We start from the raw sequence: 24,610 nt of genomic DNA, 5'->3' as shown, positions 1-24,610 counted from the left end.
TAGCAACCTTTATCAAAGATTACAATTTAAGTTTAAAAAAAAAAAAATGCTTATGAAGAATATGATGGTTTCCTATAGAACACTGAGAAATCATTGCACCAGTTCTCACAAATGTCATCCATTATAATTCAAGTGCACCTGTATCAGTGGTTGACAAGCAGGATATCAGGGAAAATAACTAAAATTAAACCACAGAGATTGGGCAAAATGTCAAGGAAACTAACCATGTGGAAAACGGGTTTTTGTCTCGAAAAGTATAAATGGTACCATGCACTCAAAAAGAGAAAATTGGTTTTCTAGTACTGCAGATAAACCATGAGACTCCTGTCAGTCAAGAACACAAATGAACAGAAATGCATCAAATCTATGAAATCTTGTATTTTTTTAGGTTACCAGTTCATCCGTATGGTTGGTATATTTTATGTTAATGGTCAATAATTTTTTAAATATGTAGTACTTTGGAGCCGTCATTCACCAATTTGCTGTCTTTCTCCTCTCTGCTACCAAACCCCCATTTGTCTCCCATCTTCTTTGTCCCCTCACATCTGTCTCTCTCTCTCATCTCTACCTCCCTCACTTCATCTCTTTGATCCATGTACCCCTCCCTCCTTCTCTCTCCCATTCATTTCTGCCCACCCCCACCCGTCAACTATCATATAATTGAATATGTGTTATTGAACAAGAATGCTTTCATGGTTTGGGATCTGTTCAATCCAAATCTGTGTGACACAAAACAGAATGGGTTTCCATTTAGGAACAAATGTGTGTAAAAACAGTCATGTGCTTTTAGGCACTTAAAAATCATATGGGAGTAGCAGGCTTTAAAAGTTACTAAAGGTTTCCTCTTTTTTTTTTTTTTTGGTTATTAAAAACACCCAACATGTTTTGCATAATTACCTTTTATTAAAGTGATTGTACGGCTTGCATGAATACTCAGGAGCACGCCCTGAAAGCATCCATTGATGGCTGTAACTTTTATATACTTCCCAATAACCTTCGTTAGGAAGCTGGTATCAGTTACTATATCCATGTTGAACTTGTACTACCTATAGAACAAAAGAACATAATATCAGCTAATGTAAAGTCATATTCAGAAAAAATAAGAATTTACTCACCGGTAATTCTATTTCTCGTAGTCCGTAGTGGATGCTGGGGACTCCGTAAGGACCATGGGGAATAGACGGGCTCCGCAGGAGACTGGGCACTCTATAGAAAGATTTAGGACTATCTGGTGTGCACTGGCTCCTCCCCCTATGACCCTCCTCCAAGCCTCAGTTAGGAACTGTGCCCGGAAGAGCTGACACAATAAGGAAGGATTTTTGAATCCCGGGTAAGACTCATACCAGCCACACCAATCACACCATATAACACGTGATAGGAACCCCGGTTAACAGTATGATAACAAATGGAGCCTCTGAAGAGATGGCTCACAACAAAACCCGATTTTTGTAACAATAACTATGTACAGGTATTGCAGACAATCCGCACTTGGGATGGGCGCCCAGCATCCACTACGGACTACGAGAAATAGAATTACCGGTGAGTAAATTCTTATTTTCTCTGACGTCCTAGTGGATGCTGGGGACTCCGTAAGGACCATAGGGATTATACCAAAGCTCCCAAACGGGCGGGAGAGTGCGGATGACTCTGCAGCACCGAATGAGAGTACTCCAGGTCCTCCTCAGCCAGGGTATCAAATTTGCAGAATTTTGCAAACGTGTTTGCCCCTGACCAAGTAGCTGCTCGGCAAAGTTGTAAAGCCGAGACCCCTCGGGCAGCCGCCCAAGACGAGCCCACCTTCCGTGTGGAATGGGCTTTTACAGATTTAGGCTGCGGTAAGCCTACCGCAGAATGCGCCAGCTGAATAGTGCTACAAATCCAGCGCGCAATAGACTGCTTAGAAGCAGGAGCACCCAGCTTGTTGGGTGCATACAGGATAAACAGCGAGTCAGTTTTTCTGACTCCAGCCGTCCTGGAAACATATATTTTCAGGGCCCTGACTACGTCCAGCAACTTGGAATCCTCCAAGTCCCTAGTAGCCGCAGGCACCACAATAGGTTGGTTCAAGTGAAAAGCTGAGACCACCTTCGGGAGAAACTGAGGACGAGTCCTCAATTCTGCCCTATCCATATGGAAAATCAGATAAGGGCTTTTACAAGACAAAGCCGCCAATTCTGAAACCCGCCTGGCCGACGCCAGGGCCAACAGCATGACCACTTTCCACGTGAGATATTTTAAACCCACAGTCTTAAGTGGTTCGAACCAATGCGATTTCAGGAATGCCAAAACCACATTGAGATCCCAAGGTGCCACTGGGGGCACAAAAGGAGGCTGAATATGCAGTACTCCTTTGACAAAAGTCTGAACTTCAGGCAATGAAGCCAGTTCTTTCTGGAAGAAAATCGACAGAGCCGAAATCTGGACCTTTATGGACCCCAATTTGAGGCCCAACGTCACCCCTGCTTGCAGGAAGTGTAGGAATCGACCCAGTTGAAATTCCTCCGTTGGGGCCTTCATGGCCTCACACCAAGCAACATATTTTCGCCAAATGCGGTGATAATGTCTTGGGGTGACATCCTTCCTGGCTTTGATCAGGGTGGGGATGACTTCCTCCGGAATACCCTTTTCCTTCAGGATCCGGTGTTCAACCGCCATGCCGTCAAATGCAGCCGCGGTAAGTCTTGGAACAGACAGGGTCCCTGCTGCAGCAGGTCTTGTCTGAGCGGCAGAGGCCAAGGGTCCTCTGTAAGCATCTCTTGAAGTTCCGGGTACCAAGCTCTTCTTGGCCAATCCGGAACCACGAGTATGGTTTTTACTCCTCGCCTTCTTATTATTCTCAGTACCTTGGGTATGAGAGGTAGAGGAGGAAACACATAAACCGACTGGTACACCCATGGTGTCACTAGAGCGTCCACCGCTATCGCCTGAGGGTCTCTTGACCGGGCGCAATATCTTTTCAACTTCTTGTTGAGTCGGGACGCCATCATGTCTACCTGTGGTTTTTCCCACCGGTTGACCAGCATTTGGAAGACTTCTGGATGAAGTCCCCATTCTCCCGGGTGGAGGTCGTGCCTGCTGAGGAAGTCTGCTTCCCAGTTGTCCAATCCCGGAATGAACACTGCAGTCAGTGCTAACACATGATTCTCTGCCCATCAGAGAATCCTTGTGGCTTCTGCCATCGCCATCCTGCTTCTCGTGCCGCCCTGTCTGTTTACATGGGCGACCGCCGTGATGTTGTCTGATTGGATCAGTACCGGCTGGTTTTGAAGCAGAGGCCTTGCCTGACTCAGGGCATTGTAAATGGCCCTCAGTTCCAGAATATTTATGTGTAGGGAAGTCTCCTGACTTGACCAAAGTACCTGGAAGTTTCTTCCCTGTGTGACTGCCCCCCCAGCCTCAAAGGCTGGCATCCATGGCCACCAGGACCCAGTCCTGTATGCCGAACCTGCGGCCCTCTTGAAGATGGGCACTCTGCAGCCACCACAGTAGAGATACCCTGGTCCTTGGAGACAGGGTTATCAGCCGATGCATCTGAAGATGCGATCCGGACCACTTGTCCAACAGGTCCCACTGAAAAGTTCTTGCATGGAACCTGCCGAATGGGATTGCTTCGTAGGAAGCTACCATTTTTCCCAGGACTCGCGTGCAATGATGCACAGATACCTGTTTCGGCTTCAGGAGGTCTCTGACTGGAGATGACAGCTCCTTGGCTTTCTCCTCCGGGAGAAACACTTTTTTCTGGTCTGTGTCCAGAACCATCCCCAGGAACAGTAGACGTGTCGTAGGAACCAGCTGTGACTTTGGACTGTTTAGAATCCAACCGTGCTGTTGTAGCACTTTCCGAGATAGTGCTACCCCGACTAACAACTGCTCCTTGGACCTAGCCTTTATAAGGAGATTGTCCAAGTACGGGATAATTAAAACTCCCTTTTTTCGAAGGAGTATCATCATTTCGACCATTACCTTGGTAAACACCCTCGGTGCCATGTACAGTCCAAACGGCAGTGTCTGGTAATGGCAATCCTGTACCACAAATCCGAGGTACTCCTGGTGAGGATGGTAAATGGGGACATGCAGGTAAGCATCCTTGATGTCCAGGGATACCATGTAATCCCCCTCGTCCAGGCTTGCAATAACCGCCCTGATCGATTCCATCTTGAACTTGAATTTTTTTATGTATGTGTTCAAGGATTTTAAATATAAAATGGGTCACACCGAACCGTGCGGTTTCGGTACCCCAAACAGTGTGGAATAGTAACCCCGTCCTTGTTGAAGTAGGGGCACCTTGACTATCACCTGCTGGGAATACAGCTTGTGAATTGCCTCTAGCACAGCCTCCCTGCCTGAGGGAGCTGTCGGCAAGGCAGATTTGAGGAAACGGCGGGGGGGAGACATATCGAATTCCAGCTTGTACCCCTGAAATACTACTTGAAGGAAACAGGGATCCACCTGTGAGCGAGCCCACCGATTGCTGAAATTTTTGAGGCGCCCCCCCACCGTACCTGGCTACGCCTGTGGAGCCCCCGCGTCATGCGGTGGACTCAGAGGAAGCGGGAGAAGAATTTTGATTCTGAGAACTGGCTGACTGGTGCAGCTTTTTCCCTCTTCCCTTGTCTCTGTGCAGAAAGGAAGCGCCTTTGACCCGCTTGCTTTTCTGAAGCCGAAAGGACTGTACCTGATAATACAGTGCTTTCTTAGTCTGGGCCAGATGTACTAAGCTTGAAAAGTGATAAATATCACTGTGATAAAGCACCAGCCAATCGGCTCCTAACTGTCATTTTTCAAACACAGCCTGTGACATGGCAGTTAGGAGCCGATTGGCTGGTGCTTTATCACAGTGATATTTATCATTTTTCAGGCTTAGTACATCTCCCCCTCTGTGAGGAAACCTGAGGTAAAAAAATTTCTTCCCAGCTGTTGCTGTGGATACGAGGTCCCAGAGACCATCCCCAAATAATTCCTCACCCTTATAAGGCAGAATCTCTATGCGCCTTTTAAAGTCAGCATCACCTGTCCAGTGACAGGTCTCTAATACCCTCCTGACAGAATGGACATTACATTAATTTTGGATGCCAGCCGGCAAAATATCCCTCTGTGCATCCCTCATATATAAGACGACGTCTTTAATATGTTCTTATGTTAGCAAACTAGTATGTTTGACAGGGTCACCGACCACGCTGCAGCAGCACGATCTGCAGGTCTCAGTCTAGTACCTGAGTGTGTAAATACAGACTTCAGGATAGCCTCCTGCTTTTTATCAACAGGTACCTTCAAAGTGGCCGTATCCTAAGACGGCAGTGCCACCTTTTTTGACAACCGTGTGAGCGCCTTATCCGCCCTAGGGGATATCTCCCAGCGTAACTTATCCTCTGGCGGGAAAGGGTACGCCATTAGTAACTTTTTAGAAATTACCAGTTTCTTATCGGGGGAACCCACGCTTTTTCACACACTTCATTCACTCATCTGATGGGGGAACAAAACACTGCCTGCTTTTTCTCCCCACACATAAAACCCTTTTTTAGTGGTACTTGGGTTAATGTCAGAAATGTGTAACACATTTTTTATTGCCGGGATCAAGTCACGGATGTTCCTAGTGGATTGTGTATATGTCTCAACCTTATCGACACTGGAGTCAGACTCCGTGTCGACATCTGTGTCTGCCATCTGAGGGAGCGGGCGTTTTTGAGCCCCTGATGGCCTTTGAGACGCCTGGGCAGGCGCGGGCTGAGAAGCCGTCTGTCCCACAGCTGTTACGTCATCCAGCCTTTTATGTAAGGAGTTGACACTGTCGGTTAATACCTTCCACCTATCCATCCACTCTGGTGTCGGCCCCACAGGGGGCGACATCACATTTATCGGCATCTGCTCCGTCACCATATAAGCCTCCTCATCAAACATGTCGACACAGCCGTACCGACACACCGCACACACACAGGGAATGCTCTGAGGACAGGACCCCACAAAGCCCTTTGGGGAGACAGAGAGAGAGAGTATGCCAGCACACACCAGAGCGCTATATAATGTGGGGATTAACACTATAACAGAGTGAATTTTCCCCAATAGCTGCTTGTATGTACAATATCGCGCCTATATTTAGTGCCCCCCCCTCTCTTTTTAACCCTTTGAGCCTGAAAACTACAGGGGAGAGCCTGGGGAGCTGTCTTCCAGCTGCACTGTGAAGAGAAAATGGCACCAGTGTGCTGAGGGAGATAGCTCCGCCCCTTTTTCGCAGACTTTTCTCCCGCTTTTTTTATGGATTCTGGCAGGGGTATTTATCACATATATAGCCTCTGGGGCTATATATTGTGATTGTTTTACCAGCCAAGGTGTTTTTATTGCTTCTCAGGGCGCCCCCCCCAGCGCCCTGCACCCTCAGTGACCGGAGTGTGAAGTGTGTATGAGGAGCAATGGCGCACAGCTGCAATGCTGTGCGCTACCTTGGTGAAGACAGAAGTCTTCTGCCGCCGATTTTCCGGACCTCTTCTTGCTTCTGGCTCTGTAAGGGGGACGGCGGCGCGGCTTCGGGAACGAACACCAAGGCCAGTTCCACGCAGTCGATCCCTCTGGAGCTAATGGTGTCCAGTAGCCTAAGAAGCCCAAGCTAGCTGCAAGCAGGTAGGTTCGCTTCTTCTCCCCTTAGTCCCTCGGTGCAGTGAGCCTGTTGCCAGCAGGTCTCACTGTAAAATAAAAAACCTAACATATACTTTCTTTCTAGAAGCTCAGGAGAGCCCCTAGTGTGCATCCAGCTCGGCCGGGCACAAAGATCTAACTGAGGCTTGGAGGAGGGTCATAGTGGGAGGAGCCAGTGCACACCAGGTGACCTAAAGCTTTCTTTAGTTGTGCCCAGTCTCCTGCGGAGCTGCTATTCCCCATGGTCCTTTCGGAGTTCCCAGCATCCACTAGGACGTTAGAGAAATAAGATTTTACTCACCGGTAAATCGATTTCTCGTAGTCCGTAGTGGATGCTGGGGACTCCGTAAGGACCATGGGGAATAGTGGCTCCGCAGGAGACTGGGCACAATTAAGAAAGCTTTAGTACTACCTGGTGTGCACTGGCTCCTCCCACTATGACCCTCCTCCAGACCTCAGTTAGGATACTGTGCCCGGAAGAGCTGACACAATAAGGAAGGATTTTGAATCCCGGGTAAGACTCATACCAGCCACACCAATCACACCGTACAACTCGTGATATTATATCCAGTTAACAGTATGAAATATAACGGAGCCTCTCAACAGATGGCTCTCAACAACAACCCTTTAGTTTAACAATAACTATATACAAGCATTGCAGACAATCCGCACTTGGGATGGGCGCCCAGCATCCACTACGGACTACGAGAAATAGATTTACCGGTGAGTAAAATGTTATTTTCTCTAACATCCTAAGTGGATGCTGGGGACTCCGTAAGGACCATGGGGATTATACCAAAGCTCCCAAACGGGCGGGAGAGTGCGGATGACTCTGCAGCACCGAATGAGCGAACTCTAGGTCCTCCTCAGTCAGGGTGTCAAACTTGTAGAATCTTGCAAACGTATTTGACCCCGACCAAGTAGCTGCTCGGCAAAGTTGCAAAGCCTAGACCCCTCGGGCAGCCGCCCAAGAAGAGCCCACCTTCCTCGTGGAATGGGCTTTCACTGATTTAGGATGCGGCAGTCCAGCCGCAGAATGTGCAAGCTGAATCGTGCTACAGATCCAGCGAGCGATAGTCTGCTTAGAAGCAGGAGCACCCAGCTTTTTGGGTGCGTACAGGATAAATAGCGAGTCAGTTTTCCTGACACCAGCCGTCCTGGAAACATAAATTTTCAGGGCTCTGACTACATCTAGCAACTTGGAGTCCTCCAAGTCCCGAGTAGCCGCAGGCACCACAATAGGTTGGTTCAGATGAAACGCTGAAACCACCTTAGGAAGAAATTGGGGACGAGTCCTCAATTCCGCCCTATCCATATGGAAAATCAGATAAGGGCTTTTACATGACAAAGCCGCCAACTCTGACACCCGCCTGGCCGAAGCCAGGGCCAATAGCATGACCACTTTCCACGTGAGATATTTTAGCTCGACCGTTTTAAGTGGCTCAAACCAATGTGACTTAAGGAAATCCAACACCACGTTGAGATCCCAAGGTGCCACTGGAGGCACAAAAGGGGGCTGGATATGCAGCACTCCCTTAACAAAAGTCTGAACTTCAGGCAATGAAGCCAGTTCTTTTTGGAAGAAAATCGACAGAGCCGAAATCTGGACCTTAATGGACCCCAATTTGAGGCCCAAAGACACCCCTGACTGTAGGAAGTGCAGGAATCGACCCAGTTGAAATTCCTCCGTTGGGGCCTTCCTGGCCTCACACCAAGCAACATATTTCCGCCATATGCGGTGATAATGTTTTGCGGTCACATCCTTCCTGGCTTTGATCAACGTAGGAATTACTTCCTCCGGAATGCCCTTTTCCTTCAGGATCCGGTGTTCAACCGCCATGCCGTCAAATGCAGCCGCTGTAAGTCTTGGAACAGACAGGGCCCCTGCTGCAGCAGGTCTTGTCTGAGTGGTAGAGGCCATCGGTCCTCTGAGATCATTTCTTGAAGTTCTGGGTACCAAGCTCTTCTTGGCCAATCCGGAACAATGAGTATAGTTCTTATTCCTCTCTTTCTTATTATCCTCAGTACCTTGGGTATGAGAGGAAGAGGAGGGAACACATAAACCGATCGGTACACCCACGGTGTCACTAGAGCGTCCACCGCTTTCGCCTGACGGTCCCTTGACCTGGCGCAATAGTTTTCTAACTTTTCGTTTAGGCGGGACGCCATCATGTCCACCTGTGGCTTTTCCCAATGGTTTACTATCTGTTGGAAGACTTCTGGATGAAGTCCCCACTCTCCCGGGTGGAGGTCGTGCCTGCTGAGGAAGTCTGCTTCCCAGTTGTCCACTCCCGGAATGAACACTGCTGACAGTGTTAACACGTGATTTTCCACCCATCGGAGAATCCTTGTGGCTTCTGCCATCGCCATCCTGCTTCTCGTGCCGCCCTGTCGGTTTACATGGGCGACCGCCGTGATGTTGTCTGACTGAATCAGTACCGGCTGACTTTGAAGCAGGGGTCTTGCCTGACTTAGGGCATTGTAAATGGCTCTTAGTTCCAGAATATTTATGTGTAGGGACATCTCTTGGCTTGACCATAGTCCCTGGAAATTTCTTCCCTGTGTGACTGCTCCCCAGCCTCGAAGGCTGGCGTCCGTGGTCACCAGGACCCAGTCCTGTATGCCGAATCTGCGGCCCTCCAGAAGATGAGCACTCTGTAGCCACCACAGTAGAGACACCCTGGTCCTTGCAGACAGGGTTATCATCCGACGCATCTGAAGATGCGATCCGGACGACTTGTCCAGCAGATCCCACTGAAAGATCCGTGCATGGAACCTTCCGAATGGAATTTCTTCGTAAGAAGCTACCATCTTTCCCAGGACTCGCATGCAGTGGTGCACCGACACCTGTTTTGGCTTTAGGAGGTCTCTGACTAGAGATGACAACTCCCTGGCCTTCTCCTCCGGGAGAAACACCTTTTTCTGTTCTGTGTCCAGAACCATCCCCAGGAACAATAGACGCGTTGCAGGAACCAGCTGCGACTTTGGAATATTCAGGATCCAGCCGTACTGTTGTAGCACTTCCCGAGCTAGTGCTACTCCGATCAACAACTGTTCCCTGGACCTCGCCTTTATAAGGAGATCGTCCAAGTACGGGATAATTAAAACTCCCTTTTTTCGCAGGAGTATCATCATTTCGGCCATTACCTTGGTAAATACCCTCGGTGCCGTGGACAGACCAAACGGCAACGTCTGGAACTGGTAATGACAGTCCTGTACCACAAATCTGAGGTACTCCTGGTGAGGAGGGTAAATGGGGACATGCAGGTAAGCATCCTTGATGTCCAGTGATACCATGTAATCCCCTTCCTCCAGGCATGAAATAACCGCCCTGAGCGATTCCATCTTGAACTTGAATTTCTTTATATACATGTTCAAGGATTTCAAATTTAAAATGGGTCTCACCGAACCGTCCGGTTTCGGTACCACAAACATTGTGGAATAGTAACCCCTTCCTTGTTGAAGGAGGGGTACCTTGACTATCACGTGCTGCGAATACAGCTTGTGAATTGCCTCTATCACTGCCTCCCTGTCCAAGGGAGTCGTTGGCAAGGCAGATTTTAGGAAACGGCGAGGGGGAGACGTCTCGAATTCCAGCTTGTATCCCTGAGACACCACTTGCAGTATCCAGGGATCCACCCGTGAGCAAGCCCACTGATCGCTGAAGTACTTGAGACGGGCCCCTACCGTACCTGGCTCCGCCAGTGGAGCCCCAGCGTCATGCGGTGGACTTTGAGGAAGCGGGGGAGGACTTTTGTTCCTGGGAACTGGCTGTATTTTGCAGCTTTTTCCCTCTACCTCTGCCTCTGGGCAGAAAGGACGCGCCTTTAACCCGCTTGCCTTTCTGGGACCGAAAGGACTGTACCTGATAATACGGTGCTTTCTTTTGCTGTGAGGGGACATGAGGTAAAAATGCTGACTTCCCAGCCGTCGCTGTGGAAACTAGGTCCGAGAGACCATCCCCAAACAACTCCTCACCCTTATAAGTCAAAACTTCCATGTGCCTTTCAGAATCTGCATCCCCTGTCCACTGCCGGGTCCATAAACCCCTCCTGGCAGAAATGGACAGTGCATTTATTCTAGATGCCAGCCGGCAAATATCCCTCTGTGCATCGCTCATGTATAAGACAGCGTCTTTTATATGCTCTATGGTTAGCAATACAGTGTCCCTGTCTAAGGTATCAATATTTTCTGACAGGGAATCTGACCACGCAGCTGCAGCACTGCACATCCATGCTGAAGCAATAGCTGGTCGCAGTATAATGCCTGAGTGTGTATAAACAGACTTCAGGATAGTCTCCTGCTTCCTATCAGCAGGTTCCTTGAGGGCGGCCGTGTCCTGAGACGGCAGTGCCACCTTCTTTGATAGACGTGTGAGGGCTTTATCAACCTTAGGGGGCGTCTCCCAGCGTAACCTGTCCTCTGGCGGGAAGGGGTACGCCATTAGTAACTTTTTAGAAATTACCAGTTTCTTATCAGGGGAAGCCCACGCTTCTTCACAAACTTCATTTAATTCATCAGATGGGGGAAAAACCACTGGTAGTTTATTCTCCCCAAACATTATACCCTTTTTTGTGGTACCTGGGGTAACATCAGAAATGTGCAAGACATTTTTCATTGCCGCAATCATATAACGGGTGGCTCTATTGGAATGTACAGTAGTCTCATCGTCGTCGACACTGGAGTCTGTATCCGTGTCGACGTCTGTGTCTGCCATCTGTGGTAGCGGGCGTTTTAGGGCCCCTGATGGCTTTTGAGACGTCTGGGCAGGCACGAGCTGAGAAGCCGGCTGTCCCACATCTGTTATGTCGTCAAACCTTTTATGTAGGGAGTCGACACTATCACGTAATTCCTTCCACATTACCATCCATTCAGGTGTCGGCCCCGCAGGGGGTGACATCACATTTATCGGCATCTGCTCCGCCTCCACATAAGCCTCCTCATCAAACATGTCGACACAGCCGTACCGACACACCGCACACACACAGGGAATGCTCTGACTGAGGACAGGACCCCACAAAAGCCCTTTGGGGAGACAGAGAGAGAGTATGCCAGCACACACCAGAGCGCTATATAACACAGGGATTACACTATAACTGAGTGCTTTTTCCCCTAATAGCTGCTTATATATATGTAATTTGCGCCTAAATTTAGTGCCCCCCCTCTCTTATTTACCCTATGTAGTCTGGAAAACTGCAGGGGAGAGCCTGGGGAGCGTCCTTCCAGCGGAGCTGTGAGGGAAAATGGCGCCGGTGTGCTGAGGGAGATGGCTCCGCCCCTTTTTCGGCTGACCTTTCCCACACTTTTTAAATGTATATGGCAAGGGTATTTTACACATATATAGCCTCTGGGACTATATATTGTGTAGTTTTTGCCATCAAGGTACTTATATTGCAGCCCAAGGCGCCCCCCCCCAGCGCCCTGCACCCATCAGTGACCGAAGTGTGAGGTGTGCATGGGAAGCAATGGCGCACAGCTGCAGTGCTGTGCGCTACCTTGTTGAAGACCGAAGTCTTCTGCCGCCGACTTTCTGAACCGTCTTCTTGCTTCAGGCTCTGTAAGGGGGACGGCGGCACGGCTCCGGGACCGGACTCCGAGGCTGGGCCTGTGTTCGATCCCTCTGGAGCTAATGGTGTCCAGTAGCCTAAGAAGCCCAAGCTAGCTGCAAGCAGGTAGGTTCGCTTCTTCTCCCCTTATTCCCTCGTAGCAGTGAGTCTGTTGCCAGCAGATCTCACTGAAAATAAAAAACCTAAATATACTTTCTTTTCTAGGAGCTCAGGAGAGCCCCTAGTGTGCATCCAGCTCTGCCGGGCACAAAATTCTAACTGAGGTCTGGAGGAGGGTCATAGTGGGAGGAGCCAGTGCACACCAGGTAGTACTAAAGCTTTCTTAATTGTGCCCAGTCTCCTGCGGAGCCGCTATTCCCCATGGTCCTTACGGAGTCCCCAGCATCCACTTAGGACGTTAGAGAAAATGTGTCTAAGTGCATAAAATGGAGACAGACTCCTTTTATGGCTTTGTTGCCAGTCTGGGTACTGTGTCCGCTGTTCAGCGTCTGTGTCCGTACACAGCGGGAGACAGACCGCCTCGTTTAGAAGCCATGAGTCTCCGTACCCTCATGCCGCCATAATGGACGGCAACCCGCTACCTGGGACGCCGGCTTAGTACTCACCACTCTTCATTCTTCTGGCTCTTAGGGGTGGCGGCGTGCTGCGGGAATGTATGCTTGCCGTGGTGGGGCTTGCGAATAGTTCCCTCAGCAGCTAGTGTCCTGTCAGCGGGGAACGAGACCATTAACCCTTCAAGGAGTTGGAAATCAGAACACTACCCAAATGTTGTCCAGTCTTTTCATGCAGTTATCACCTGCCATAAGTAACCAAAGGGGACACATTTCTAGGTAATTACTTTATGGAGTCGGTAACAATAGGCGTCCTCTCTGCCGCTCACAAAGGAAATGCGACTCCGAGCAAAATACCCAAACCAATCATCAAGGACAATTTGAATCTTCAAAGCATATTTCTTCATATTTCAGGATTAGGGAAATTTGCTTTGTAATTTATATTTAAATAAAAGAAATGTATAATGTGTGCAAATTAGGATAAACTGATGCACGGAGAACCTATGTTAATCATGTATCTTCTGTAGGAAAGATTATAAATGCCATAAGAATGTCATCTATTATATCACAATGTGCGGCCGGTTACGATCAAAGCAGTTGCGCTAGAATCAGTTTCTGTTAAATATTATTGAAAATAAGAATTTACTTACCGATAATTCTATTTCTCGGAGTCCGTAGTGGATGCTGGGGTTCCTGAAAGGACCATGGGGAATAGCGGCTCCGCAGGAGACAGGGCACAAAAAGTAAAGCTTTAGGATCAGGTGGTGTGCACTGGCTCCTCCCCCTATGACCCTCCTCCAAGCCTCAGTTAGGATACTGTGCCCGGACGAGCGTACACAATAAGGAAGGATTTATGAATCCCGGGTAAGACTCATACCAGCCACACCAATCACACTGTACAACCTGTGATCTGAACCCAGTTAACAGTATGATAACAGCGGAGCCTCTGAAAAGATGGCTCACAACAAATAATAACCCGATTTTTGTAACTATGTACAAGTAATGCAGATAATCCGCACTTGGGATGGGCGCCCAGCATCCACTACGGACTCCGAGAAATAGAATTATCGGTAAGTAAATTCTTATTTTCTCCATCGTCCTAGTGGATGCTGGGGTTCCTGAAAGGACCATGGGGATTATACCAAAGCTCCCAAACGGGCGGGAGAGTGCGGATGACTCTGCAGCACCGAATGAGAGAACTCCAGGTCCTCCTTAGCCAGGGTATCAAATTTGTAGGATTTTACAAACGTGTTTTCCCCTGACTAAATAGCCGCTCGGCAAAGTTGTAAAGCCGAGACCCCTCGGGCAGCCGCCCAAGATGAGCCCACCTTCCTTGTGGAATGGGCATTTACATATTTTGGCTGTGGCAGGCCTGCCACAGAATGTGCAAGCTGAATTGTATTACACATCCAACTAGCAAAAGTCTGCTTAAAAGCAAGAGCACCCAGTTTGTTGGGTGCATACAGGATAACAGCAAGTCAGTTTTCCTGACTCCAGCCGTCCTGGAACCTATATTTTCAGGGCCCTGACCACATCTAGCAACTTGGAGTCCTCCAAGTCCCTAGTAGGCGCAAGACACCACAATAAGCTGGTTCAGGTGAAACACTGACACCACCTTAGGGAGAGAACTGGGGACGAGTCCGCAGCTCTGCCCTGTCCGAATGGACAAACAGATATGGGCTTTTTTGAGAAAAAAACCACCAATTTGACACTCGCCTGGTCCAGGCCAGGTCCAAGAGCATGTTCACTTTTCATGTGAGATGCTTCAAATCCACAGATTTGACTGGTTTTAAACCAATGTGTTTTGAGGAATCCCAGAACTACGTTGAGATCCCACAGTGCCACTGGAGGCACAAAAGGGGGTTGTATATGCAATACTCCCTTGACAAACTTCTGGACTTCAGGAACTGAAGCCAATTCTTTCTGGAAGAAAAATCGACAGGGCCGAAATTTGGACCTTAATGGACCCCAATTTGAGGCCCATAGACACTCCTGTTTGCAGGAAATGCAGGAATCGACCGAGTTGAAATTTCTTCGTGGGGCCTTCCTGGCCTCACACCACGCAACATATTTTCGCCACATGTGGTGATAATGTTGTGCGGTCACCTCCTTTCTGGCTTTGACCAGGGTAGGAATGACCTCTTCCTGAATGCCTTTTCCCTTAGGATCCGGCGTTCCACCGCCATGCCGTCAAACGCAGCTGCGGTAAGTCTTGGAACAGACATGGTACTTGCTGAAACAAGTCCCTTCTTAGCGGCAGAGGCCATAAGTCCTCTGTGAGCATCTCTTGAAGTTCCGGGTACCAAGTCCTTCTTGGCCAATCCGGAGCCATGAGTATAGTTCTTACTCCTCTACGTCTTATAATTCTCAGTACCTTAGGTATGAAAAGCAGAGGATGGAACACATACACCGACTGGTACACCCACGGTGTTACCAGAACGTCCACAGCTATTGCCTGAGGGTCTCTTAACCTGGCGCAATACCTGTCCCGTTTTTTGTTCAGACGGGACGCCATCATGTCCACCTTTGGTAATTCCCAACGGTTTACAATTATGTGGAAAACTTCCCCATGAAGTTCCCACTCTGCCGGGTGGAGGTCGTGCCTACTGAGGAAGTCTGCTTCCCAGTTTCCATTCCCGGAATGAAACACTGCTGACAGTGCTATCACATGATTTTCCGCCCAGCGAAAAGTCCTTGCAGTTTTTGCCACTGCCCTCCTGCTTCTTGTGCCGCCCTGTCTATTTACGTGGGCGACTGCCGTGATGTTTTATCCCACTGGATCAATACCGGCTGACCTTGAAGCAGAGGTCTTGCTAAGCTTAGAGCATTATAAATTTACCCTTAGCTATATTTATGTGGAGAAAAGTCTCCAGACTTGATCACACTCCCTGGAAATTTTTTCCTTGTGTGACTGCTCCCCAGCCTCTCGGGCTGGCCTCCGTGGTCACCAACATCCAAAACTGAATGCCGAATCTGCGGCCCTCTAGAAGATGAGCACTCTGTAACCACCACAGGAGAGACACCCTTGTCCTTGGATATAGGGTTATCCGCTGATGCATCTGAAGATGCGATCCGGACCATTTGTCCAGCAGATCCCACTGAAAAGTTCTTGCATGAAATCTGCCGACTGGAATTGCTTCGAAGGAAGTCACCATTTTTTTACCATGGCCCTTGTGCAATGATGCACTGATTTTAGGAGGTTCCTGACTAGCTCGGATAACTCCCTGGCTTTCTCTTCCGGGAGAAACACCTTTTTCTGGACTGTGTCCAGAATCATCCCTAAGCACAGGAGACTTGTTGTCGGGATCAGCTGCGATTTTGGAATATTTAGAATCCACCCCTGCTGTTGTAACAGTATCCGAGATAGTGCTTCTCCGACCTCCAACTGTTCCCTGGACTTTGCCCTTATCAGGAGATCGTCCAAGTAAGGGATAATTAAGACGCCTTTTCTTCGAAGAAGAACCATCATTTCGGCCATTACCTTGGTAAAGACCCGGGTTGCCGTGGACAATCCAAACGGCAGCGTCTGAAACTGATAGTGACAGTTCTGTACCACGAACCTGAGGTACCCTTAGTGATAAGGGCAAATTTGGGACATGGAGGTAAGCATCCCTGATGTCTCGGGACACCAGATAGTCCCCTTCTTCCCGGTTCGTCATCACTGCTCTGAGTGACTCCATCTTGATTTGAACCTTTGTAAGTGTTCAAATTTTTTTAGATTTAGAATAGGTCTCACCTAGCCTTCTGGCTTCAGTACCACAATATAGTGTGGAATAATACCCCTTTTCTTGTTGTAGGAGGGGTAATTTAATTATCACCTGCTGGGAATACAGCTCGTGAATTGTTTCCCATACTGCCTCCTTGTCGGAGGGAGACCTTGGTAAAGCAGACTTCAGGAGCCTGCGCAGGGGAAACGTCTCGACATTCCAATCTGTACCCCTGGGATACTACTTGTAGGATCCAGGGGTCCTGTACGGTCTCAGCGTCATGCTGAGAGCTTGTCAGAAGCGGTGGAACGCTTCTGTTCCTGGGAATGGGCTGCCTGCTGCAGTCTTCTTCCCTTTCCTCTATCCCTGGGCAGATATGACTCTTATAGGGACGAAAGGACTGAAGCTGAAAAGACGGTGTCTTTTTCTGCAGAGATGTGACTTAGGGTAAAAACGGTGGATTTTCCAGCAGTTGCCGTGGCCACCAGGTCCGATGGACCGACCCCAAATAACTCCTCCTTTATACGGCAATACACCTTTGTGCCGTTTGGAATCTGCATCACCTGACCACTGTCGTGTCCATAACATCTTCTGGCAGATATGGACATCGCACTTACTCTTGATGCCAGAGTGCAAATATCCCTCTGTGCATCTCGCATATATAGAAATGCATCCTTTAAATGCTCTATAGTCAATAAAATACTGTCCCTGTCTAGGGTATCAATATTTTTAGTCAGGGAATCCGACCAAGCCACCCCAGCTCTGCACATCCAGGCTGAGGCGATCGCTGGTCGCAGTATAACACCAGTATGTGTGTATATACTTTTTATGATATTTTTCCAGCCTCCTGTCAGCTGGCTCCTTGAGGACGGCCCTATCTATAGACGGTACCGCCACTTGTTCTGATAAGCGTGTGAGCGCCTTATCCACCCTAAGGGGTGTTTCCCAACGCGCCCTAACTTCTGGCGGGAAAGGGTATACCGCCCATATTTTCTATCGGGGGGAACCCACGCATCATCACACACTTCATTTAATTTATCTGATTCAGGAAAAACTACGGTAGTTTTTTCACATCCCACATAATACCCTCTTTTGTGGTACTTGTAGTATCAGAAATATGTAACACCTCCTTCATTGCCCTTAACGTGTGGCCCTAATAAGGAATACGTTTGTTTATTCACCGTCGACACTGGATTCAGTGTCCCTGTCTGTGTCTGTGTCGACCGACTAAAGTAAACGGGCGTTTTAAAACCCCTGACGGTGTTTTTGAGACGTCTGGACCGGTACTAATTGTTTGTCGGCCGTCTCATGTCGTCAACCGACCTTGGCGCGTGTTGACATTATCACGTAATTCCCTAAATAAGCCATCCATGCCGGTGTCGACTCCCTAGAGAGTGACATCACCATTACAGGCAATTGCTCCGCCTCCTCACCAACATCGTCCTCATACATGTCGACACACACGTACCGACACACAGCACACACACAGGGAATGCTCTGATAGAGGACAGGACCCACTAGCCCTTTGGAGAGACAGAGGGAGAGTTTGCCAGCACACACCAAAAACGCTATAATTATATAGGGACAACCTTATATAAGTGTTTTCCCTTATAGCATCTTTTTTATATATTTCTAACGCCAAATTAGTGCCCCCCCTCTCTGTTTTAACCCTGTTTCTGTAGTGCAGTGCAGTGCAGGGGAGAGCCTGGGAGCCTTCCCTCCAGCCTTTCTGTGAGGGAAAATGGCGCTGTGTGCTGAGGAGATAGGCCCCGCCCCTTTTTCGGCGGCCTCGTCTCCCGCTCTTAACGGATTCTGGCAGGGGTTAAATATCTCCATATAGCCCCCGGAGGCTATATGTGAGGTATTTTTAGCCAAAAATAGGTTTTCATTGCCTCCCAGGGCGCCCCCCTCCCAGCGCCCTGCACCCTCAGTGACTGCCGTATGAAGTGTGCTGAGAGGAAATGGCGCACAGCTGCAGTGCTGTGCGCTACCTTAAGAAGACTGAGGAGTCTTCATGCCGCCGATTCTGGACCTTCTTCTTGTTTCAGCATCTGCAAGGGGGCCGGCGGCGAGGCTCCGGTGACCATCCAGGCTGTACCTGTGATCGTCCCTCTGGAGCTAATGTCCAGTAGCCAAAGAAGCCAATCCATCCTGCACGCAGGTGAGTTCACTTCTTCTCCCCTAAGTCCCTCGTTGCAGTGATCCTGTTGCCAGCAGGACTCACTGTAAAATAAAAAACCTAAGCTAAACTTTTCTAAGCAGCTCTTTAGGAGAGCCACCTAGATTGCACCCTTCTCGGCCGGGCACAAAAATCTAACTGAGGCTTGGAGGAGGGTCATAGTGGGAGGAGCCAGTGCACACCACCTGATCCTAAAGCTTTACTTTTTGTGCCCTGTCTCCTGCGGAGCCGCTATTCCCCATGGTCCTTTCAGGAACCCCAGCATCCACTAGGACGATAGAGAAAATAGGATTTTAATTGCCTACCGGTAAATCCTTTTCTCGCAGTCCGTAGAGGATGCTGGGGTCCACTTTAGTACCATGGGGTATAGACTGGTCCACTAGGAGCCATTGGCCCTCTAGAAGGTGAGGTAAGTGCAGCCACCAGAGGAGTGAAATTCTGGCCTTTGGCGACAGACGGATTCTCTGGTGCATGTGTAGATGGGATCCCGACCACATGTCCAGGAGATCCAGCTGGAAGGACAGACTGTGAAACCTCCCGTATTGCAGAGCCTCGTAAGAGGCCACCATCTTCCCCAGAAGGCGAATGCACTGATGAACTGACACCCGGGTTAGCTTCAGGACATCCTGGACCATTGTTTGTATCACCAACGCTTTTTCCTCTGGAAGAAACACCCTCTGCACTTCCGTGTCGAGGATCATTCACAGAAAGGACAACCTCCTGGTTGGTTCCAAATGTGATTTTGGAAGATTCAGAATCCAACCATGTTCCCTGAGAAGCTGGGTCATGAGAGCTATGGACCATAACAGCTTCTCCTTGGACGATGCTTTTATCAGCAGATCATCCAGATATGGAATTATGATCACCCCGTCTGAGGAGGAGAATCATCATTTCCGCCATAACCTTGGTGAATACCCTCGGTGCTGTGTAGAAGTCGAATGGCCTGGAACTGACAATGACAGTCCAACAGTGCGAATCAAAGATAAGCTTTATGTGGCAGCCAAATTATAATGTGGAGGTACGCATCCTTGATATCCAGGGATACCAGGAATTCCCCCTCCTCCCGACCTGATATCACTGCCCTTAGAGACTCCATTTTGAACTTGAACTCTCTCAGAAAGGGGTTAAGTGATTTTAAGTTCAGAATGGGCCTGACCGAACCATCCGGTTTCAGTACCACGAAAAGGTTCGAATAGTAACCTTTGTTTTGCATCTGTGGAGGAACAGGTACGATAACCTGTGCCTCCACCAGCTTCTGGATGGCTCCCTGTGGGGTAGCGCTGTCTGCCGCCGGTACCCCTGGGACACAATATCTAGTACCCAGGGATCCAGGCCGGACGACACCCAGACGTGACTGAAATGTCTGAGTCTCGCCCCCACCGTCCCCACCTCCAGGCCGCACTGTCCACCATCATGCTGAGGACTTTGGTGTACCAGAAGCAGGTTTCTGTTCCTGGGAACCTGCAGCAGCAAATTTCTTGGATTTTGGCCGACCCCCTCTAAAGAAGGTGTTGGACGGTTTGGCCTTTCTTGTTTTAGTAACACGAAAGGACTGTGATGCCGCTGAAGGAAAAGATTTCTTCACAGCAGGTGCAGCTGAGGGAAGAAAGGGCGACTGACCCGCTGTAGCCGTGGAGATCCACACAGTCAACGCTTCCCTAAAGGGAGCATGACCTGTATATGGTAGGGTCTCCACAACTCTCCTGGATTCCGCGTCGGCAGACAACTGGCGCAGCCACAGTCCTCGACGAGCTGAGACTGACATGGAAGAAATTCCTGCAGCCATTGAACCCAGGTCCTTCATGGATTCCACCATAAATCCTGCAGAATCCTGACTGTTACGTAAAAACAATTATACGTCACCTTTATCCATTGTATCCAAATCCTCAAGTAACATGCCTGACCACTTTACTATAGCTTTGGAAATCCATGCACAGGCAATAGTGGGCCGTAGTATCGCCCATGAAGCAGTGTATATGGATTTGAGCGTAGTATCAATTTTGCGATCAGCCGGCTCCTTTAAGGCGGTAGATCCCGGAACAGGTAAAACCACCTTTTTTGAGCGTCTACTATGGGTGGGTTTTCCCATTTTTTCCTATCCTCCTCAGGGAAGGGAAAAGCAACCAGAACCCTTCTAGGAATATGGAATTTTTTCTCCGGGTTTTCCCATGCTTTCTCAAATATAGCCTTTAATTCTTTGGATGCAGGGAAGGTTAGTGAGGTTTTTTTTATCGCCAGTGAAGTAAGCTTCCTCAACCTGCTCCGATGTTGTATCTGCAATATTCAACACATCCCTTATAGCCTCTATCATCAACTGCACCCATTTAGCAAGAGATGAGGCCCACCTAAGCACATCCCCATCACCGTCTGCAGTGTCAGAGTCGGTATCCGTGTCATCCTGCATAATCTGTGCAAGAGCACGTTTATGGGAAACTCCTGAGGGGGGCCCTGAGGTAACAGAACCGGACCAAACTGCCATAGAGTTCTGTAAAACCCGAGTTGCAGATTCATTCTGTGCAACCCTAGTAGAAATCTGAGAAATCATGGATTTGATAGAGGATAACCATTCAGGCTCCCTTGCTAGTATCTGTGCTAAAACAGTGCAATCCTGATTACATGGAATGGGATCATCCTGAGAGGACATATCCTCTGCAGCATATGACACGGAGTCCCTGGACATAGCTAATAGAGACCACAGAGACACCACACATACACAGGGGAGGACAGAGAGAGTTTCACCACCAAGAATGGCAAGAGAGACTGAGATTGGAGCCAACCCACACACAGCGCTTTCCAGGTATAGGGAGACCCTAAACCAGCGCTGACTGTGTACCTTAATAGGTTACACAGTCTTTACACAGCCCCCCCCCCCCCCCCTCCTACAACCCCCTGGTACTGTACGGATAGCTAGAGTTGCTCTGGAGGGCCTGCACATCACTGGCAACGTTTCTGCAGGCAAAAAAATGGCGCTGAACGCTGCTGGGTCTGCTCTGAGAAGCTCCGCCCCCTTAATGAGGCGGTCTTCTCGCTCTTCATAGGATTATACTGGCCTGAGGATTTATGCTGGCAGAGATCCAGGGACCCTGACAGGCTGTGTGACCAGTGTAGGGTGTATGCGCTGGCTGCACTATGTACCGCTGGGCCCTGGAGAGCAGTTAGTACTGCGCTCCATACCCTGTTGCCGCCATCTTCACACCGGCTCTCCGCTTGCTAGGGGGACCAGTGACTAACTCGCCACCGGTCTTCTGGCTCTGCTGTTGCCAGCAGCCTTCCTGTAAAATAAAAAGCTGTAAACTAAACTTTTACTAAAGAAGAGCTCCCCTAGCTGTGACCGGCTCCTCTGGGCACATTTTCTAAACTGAGTCTGGTAAGAGGGGCATAGAGGGAGGAGCCAGCCCACACTCTCAAACTCTTAAAGTGCCAATGGCTCCTAGTGGTCCCGTCTATACCCCATGGTACTAATGTGGACCCCAGTATCCTCTAGGACATAAGAGAAAAGTTTTATGCTAAAAAAGGATTTTAACTATTTTGAGACACCATAAATCACACTGCCTTTCAGAGTAGTCCACCCAGAGGTTAAAGTTTGTAAGCCCTGTATAGAAATGTAATTTGGAAATGGTCTTGATCAACTCAATGAGAGACTGGATCTTCAATTTCCAAAACTGACTGCAGATTTTAATGATATCCCTGCTTGAGCACAGATGGTTAGATCAAAATAACTGAGGTACTAATTAAATCACCTGTGCTCAAGTGTGGCTGTCCTTAAGACATGGACTGCTAGTGTGCCTTGAGTACACGTGGGGCGCATATATTAAGCCTGGAAATGGGATAAGTAGATGGTGATAACGCATCAGCCAATCAGCTCCTAACTGTCATTTTTCAAACCCATTATGATTGGCTGGTGCATTACTCCCTTCTACCTATCACTTCTCCAGGCTTAATACATTTGCCCCCATGTTTGGAAACCCCTGTGTTAGGAAATTGGGGGTTATTCAGGTTTGTTAGCAAACCAAAAAAGCACTCTAATGGGTGAAACCATGTGCATTGCAGGTGGGGAAGATGTAAGATGTGCAGAGAGATTTAGATTTGGGTGGGTTATTTTGTTTCTGTGCTTACACTGCCGTTAGATTTCGGTTTGAACACACCCCACCCAAATCTAAAGGGCCCTATACACTAGCCGATCCGCCGCCGAGCTGCCCGACGGCGGATACGGCCGACGAGCGACCCGGCGGCGGGGGGGCAGTGAAGTTTCTTCACTCCCCCCGTCACGCGGCTGCATTGAAGTGCAGGCAAATATGGACGAGATCGTCCATATTGGCCTGCATGCACAGCCGACGGGAGACCAGCGATGAACGAGCGCGGGGACGCGCATCGTTCATCGCTGGAGTCTCCACACTGAAAGATATGAACGAGTTCTCGTTCATTTATGAACGAGATCGTTCATATCTTTCAGAAAATCGGCCAGTGTGTAGGGCCTATAACACTCTCTGAACATGTTATATCTGCCCCACCTGAGGTGCACATGGTTTTACCCATTAGCGTGCTTTTTTGGTTTGCTAATAAACCTGTATAAGACCCATTGTTGTTGATATTTGCACAAGTGTAGTACCTCTATAAGACCAGGAGGGGCTGCTATCACACTGTGGGTCAGGCTGTTTCTGTACGCTTGCATATCTCCCAACATGACCCTCTCCAGGAGGGACATTGGGGCAGATGTATTAACCTGGAGAAGGCATAAGGAAGTGATAAACCAGTGATATGTGCAAGGTGATACAGGCACCAGCCAATCATTTCTAATATGTAAATTAACAGTTCAGATCTGATTGGCTGGTACCTTTATCACCTTGCACATATCACTGGTTTATCACTTCCTTATGCCTTCTCCAGGTTAATACATCTGCTCCAAAATGCTCTGCTTCTGGACTTTTAATGTATGATTGCCAGCACCTGTGTTGAACTAGTTACTTGATAAAAAAAGGTGTTTCACCACAGATGATGGCAATCATAAATTGAGAGAAGTCCAGGAGCAGAGCATTCGGTCCCTCCTGGAGAGGGTCATGTTGGGAGGTATGTGCTTGTATCTACATCACAGGTTCTCAAACTCGGTCCTCAGGACTCCACACAGTGCATGTTTTGCAGGTAACCCAGCAGGTGCACAGGTATATGAATTACTCACTGACATGTTTTAAAAGGTCCGCAGGTGGAGCTAATTATTTCACTTGTGATTCTGTGAGGAGACCTGCAAAACATGCACTGTGTGGGGTCCTGAGGACCGAGTTTGAGAACCTGTGATCTACATTATGCTCTATGACAGGCATTCCCAACCTCAGTCCTCAAGGCGCACGAACACTGCAGGTTTTAGTGATATCCAGGCTGCAGCACAGATGATTAAAAAAAATAAAAATAATAACAGGTACTCATTTATGTCACCTGTGCTCAAGCATGGATTTCACGAAAACCTGGACTGTTAGTTGCCTTTAGGACTGAAGTTGGGAATGCTTGCTCTATGAACTTTATACATGGCAAAATCTCATGGATGCGACAAATAGCAATCCACTGATAAAATATTGCAGGTTGATAATGGCTAAATCTCACGTTTTAGCTTCCACCGCCCACATAGGTGAATACTTTTTAAAAGTTGTCCATTTAACCTACAAATTTCAAGATATAATGTAGATTATCAGGGAAAGCCCTTATGAAGAGTAAAAATGCATTTCAATGTAGTCTAGTGTAAAATAAATATATTAATAATAATTGCCAAGCATTTCCCTTTTTTTAGCACAGCAGTGAGTAATTAGTGTACGGCTGGCATGTTTAGAGTTGATTTTTGCATCGCTGATAGATATAAAAACGTTAGGCTCTAAAAGATATGAACTTTAACACTTACATGCAATGATTGCAGTGCTTCAATGTGCAGTGGTATTTCAAAATGTGTGGTTTTAAATACACATTCAATCAATTATCTAATAACCAGGG

At 48.5% G+C, this 24,610-nt stretch overlaps 1 protein-coding gene across 2 annotated transcripts in view; it reads right to left on the bottom strand.

Moving 5' to 3' along the window:
- The window catches only part of EXD1 (exonuclease 3'-5' domain containing 1), a 97,767-nt gene that overhangs the window by 68,169 nt on the left and 4,988 nt on the right, over window positions 1–24,610 (bottom strand). Inside the window, exons 2-3 of one of the 2 annotated variants that reach the window (XM_063947353.1) lie at window positions 12,803–12,901; window positions 898–1,046 (exon numbers count right to left, since the gene is read on the bottom strand). In XM_063947353.1, coding sequence (XP_063803423.1) covers window positions 898–1,030 — 133 coding nt within the window. In that variant the 5' untranslated portion in view covers window positions 1,031–1,046; window positions 12,803–12,901. The remainder of the gene's footprint in view (window positions 1–897; window positions 1,047–12,802; window positions 12,902–24,610) is intronic. The other variant, XM_063947352.1, reaches the window with a different exon arrangement.

This window comes from Pseudophryne corroboree, chromosome 12, assembly GCF_028390025.1.
Source record: "Pseudophryne corroboree isolate aPseCor3 chromosome 12, aPseCor3.hap2, whole genome shotgun sequence".
Lineage (NCBI taxonomy): Eukaryota > Metazoa > Chordata > Amphibia > Anura > Myobatrachidae > Pseudophryne > Pseudophryne corroboree.
Note: the sequence above shows the minus strand (reverse complement) of the source record. Positions and strands in the feature narration are given on the sequence as shown.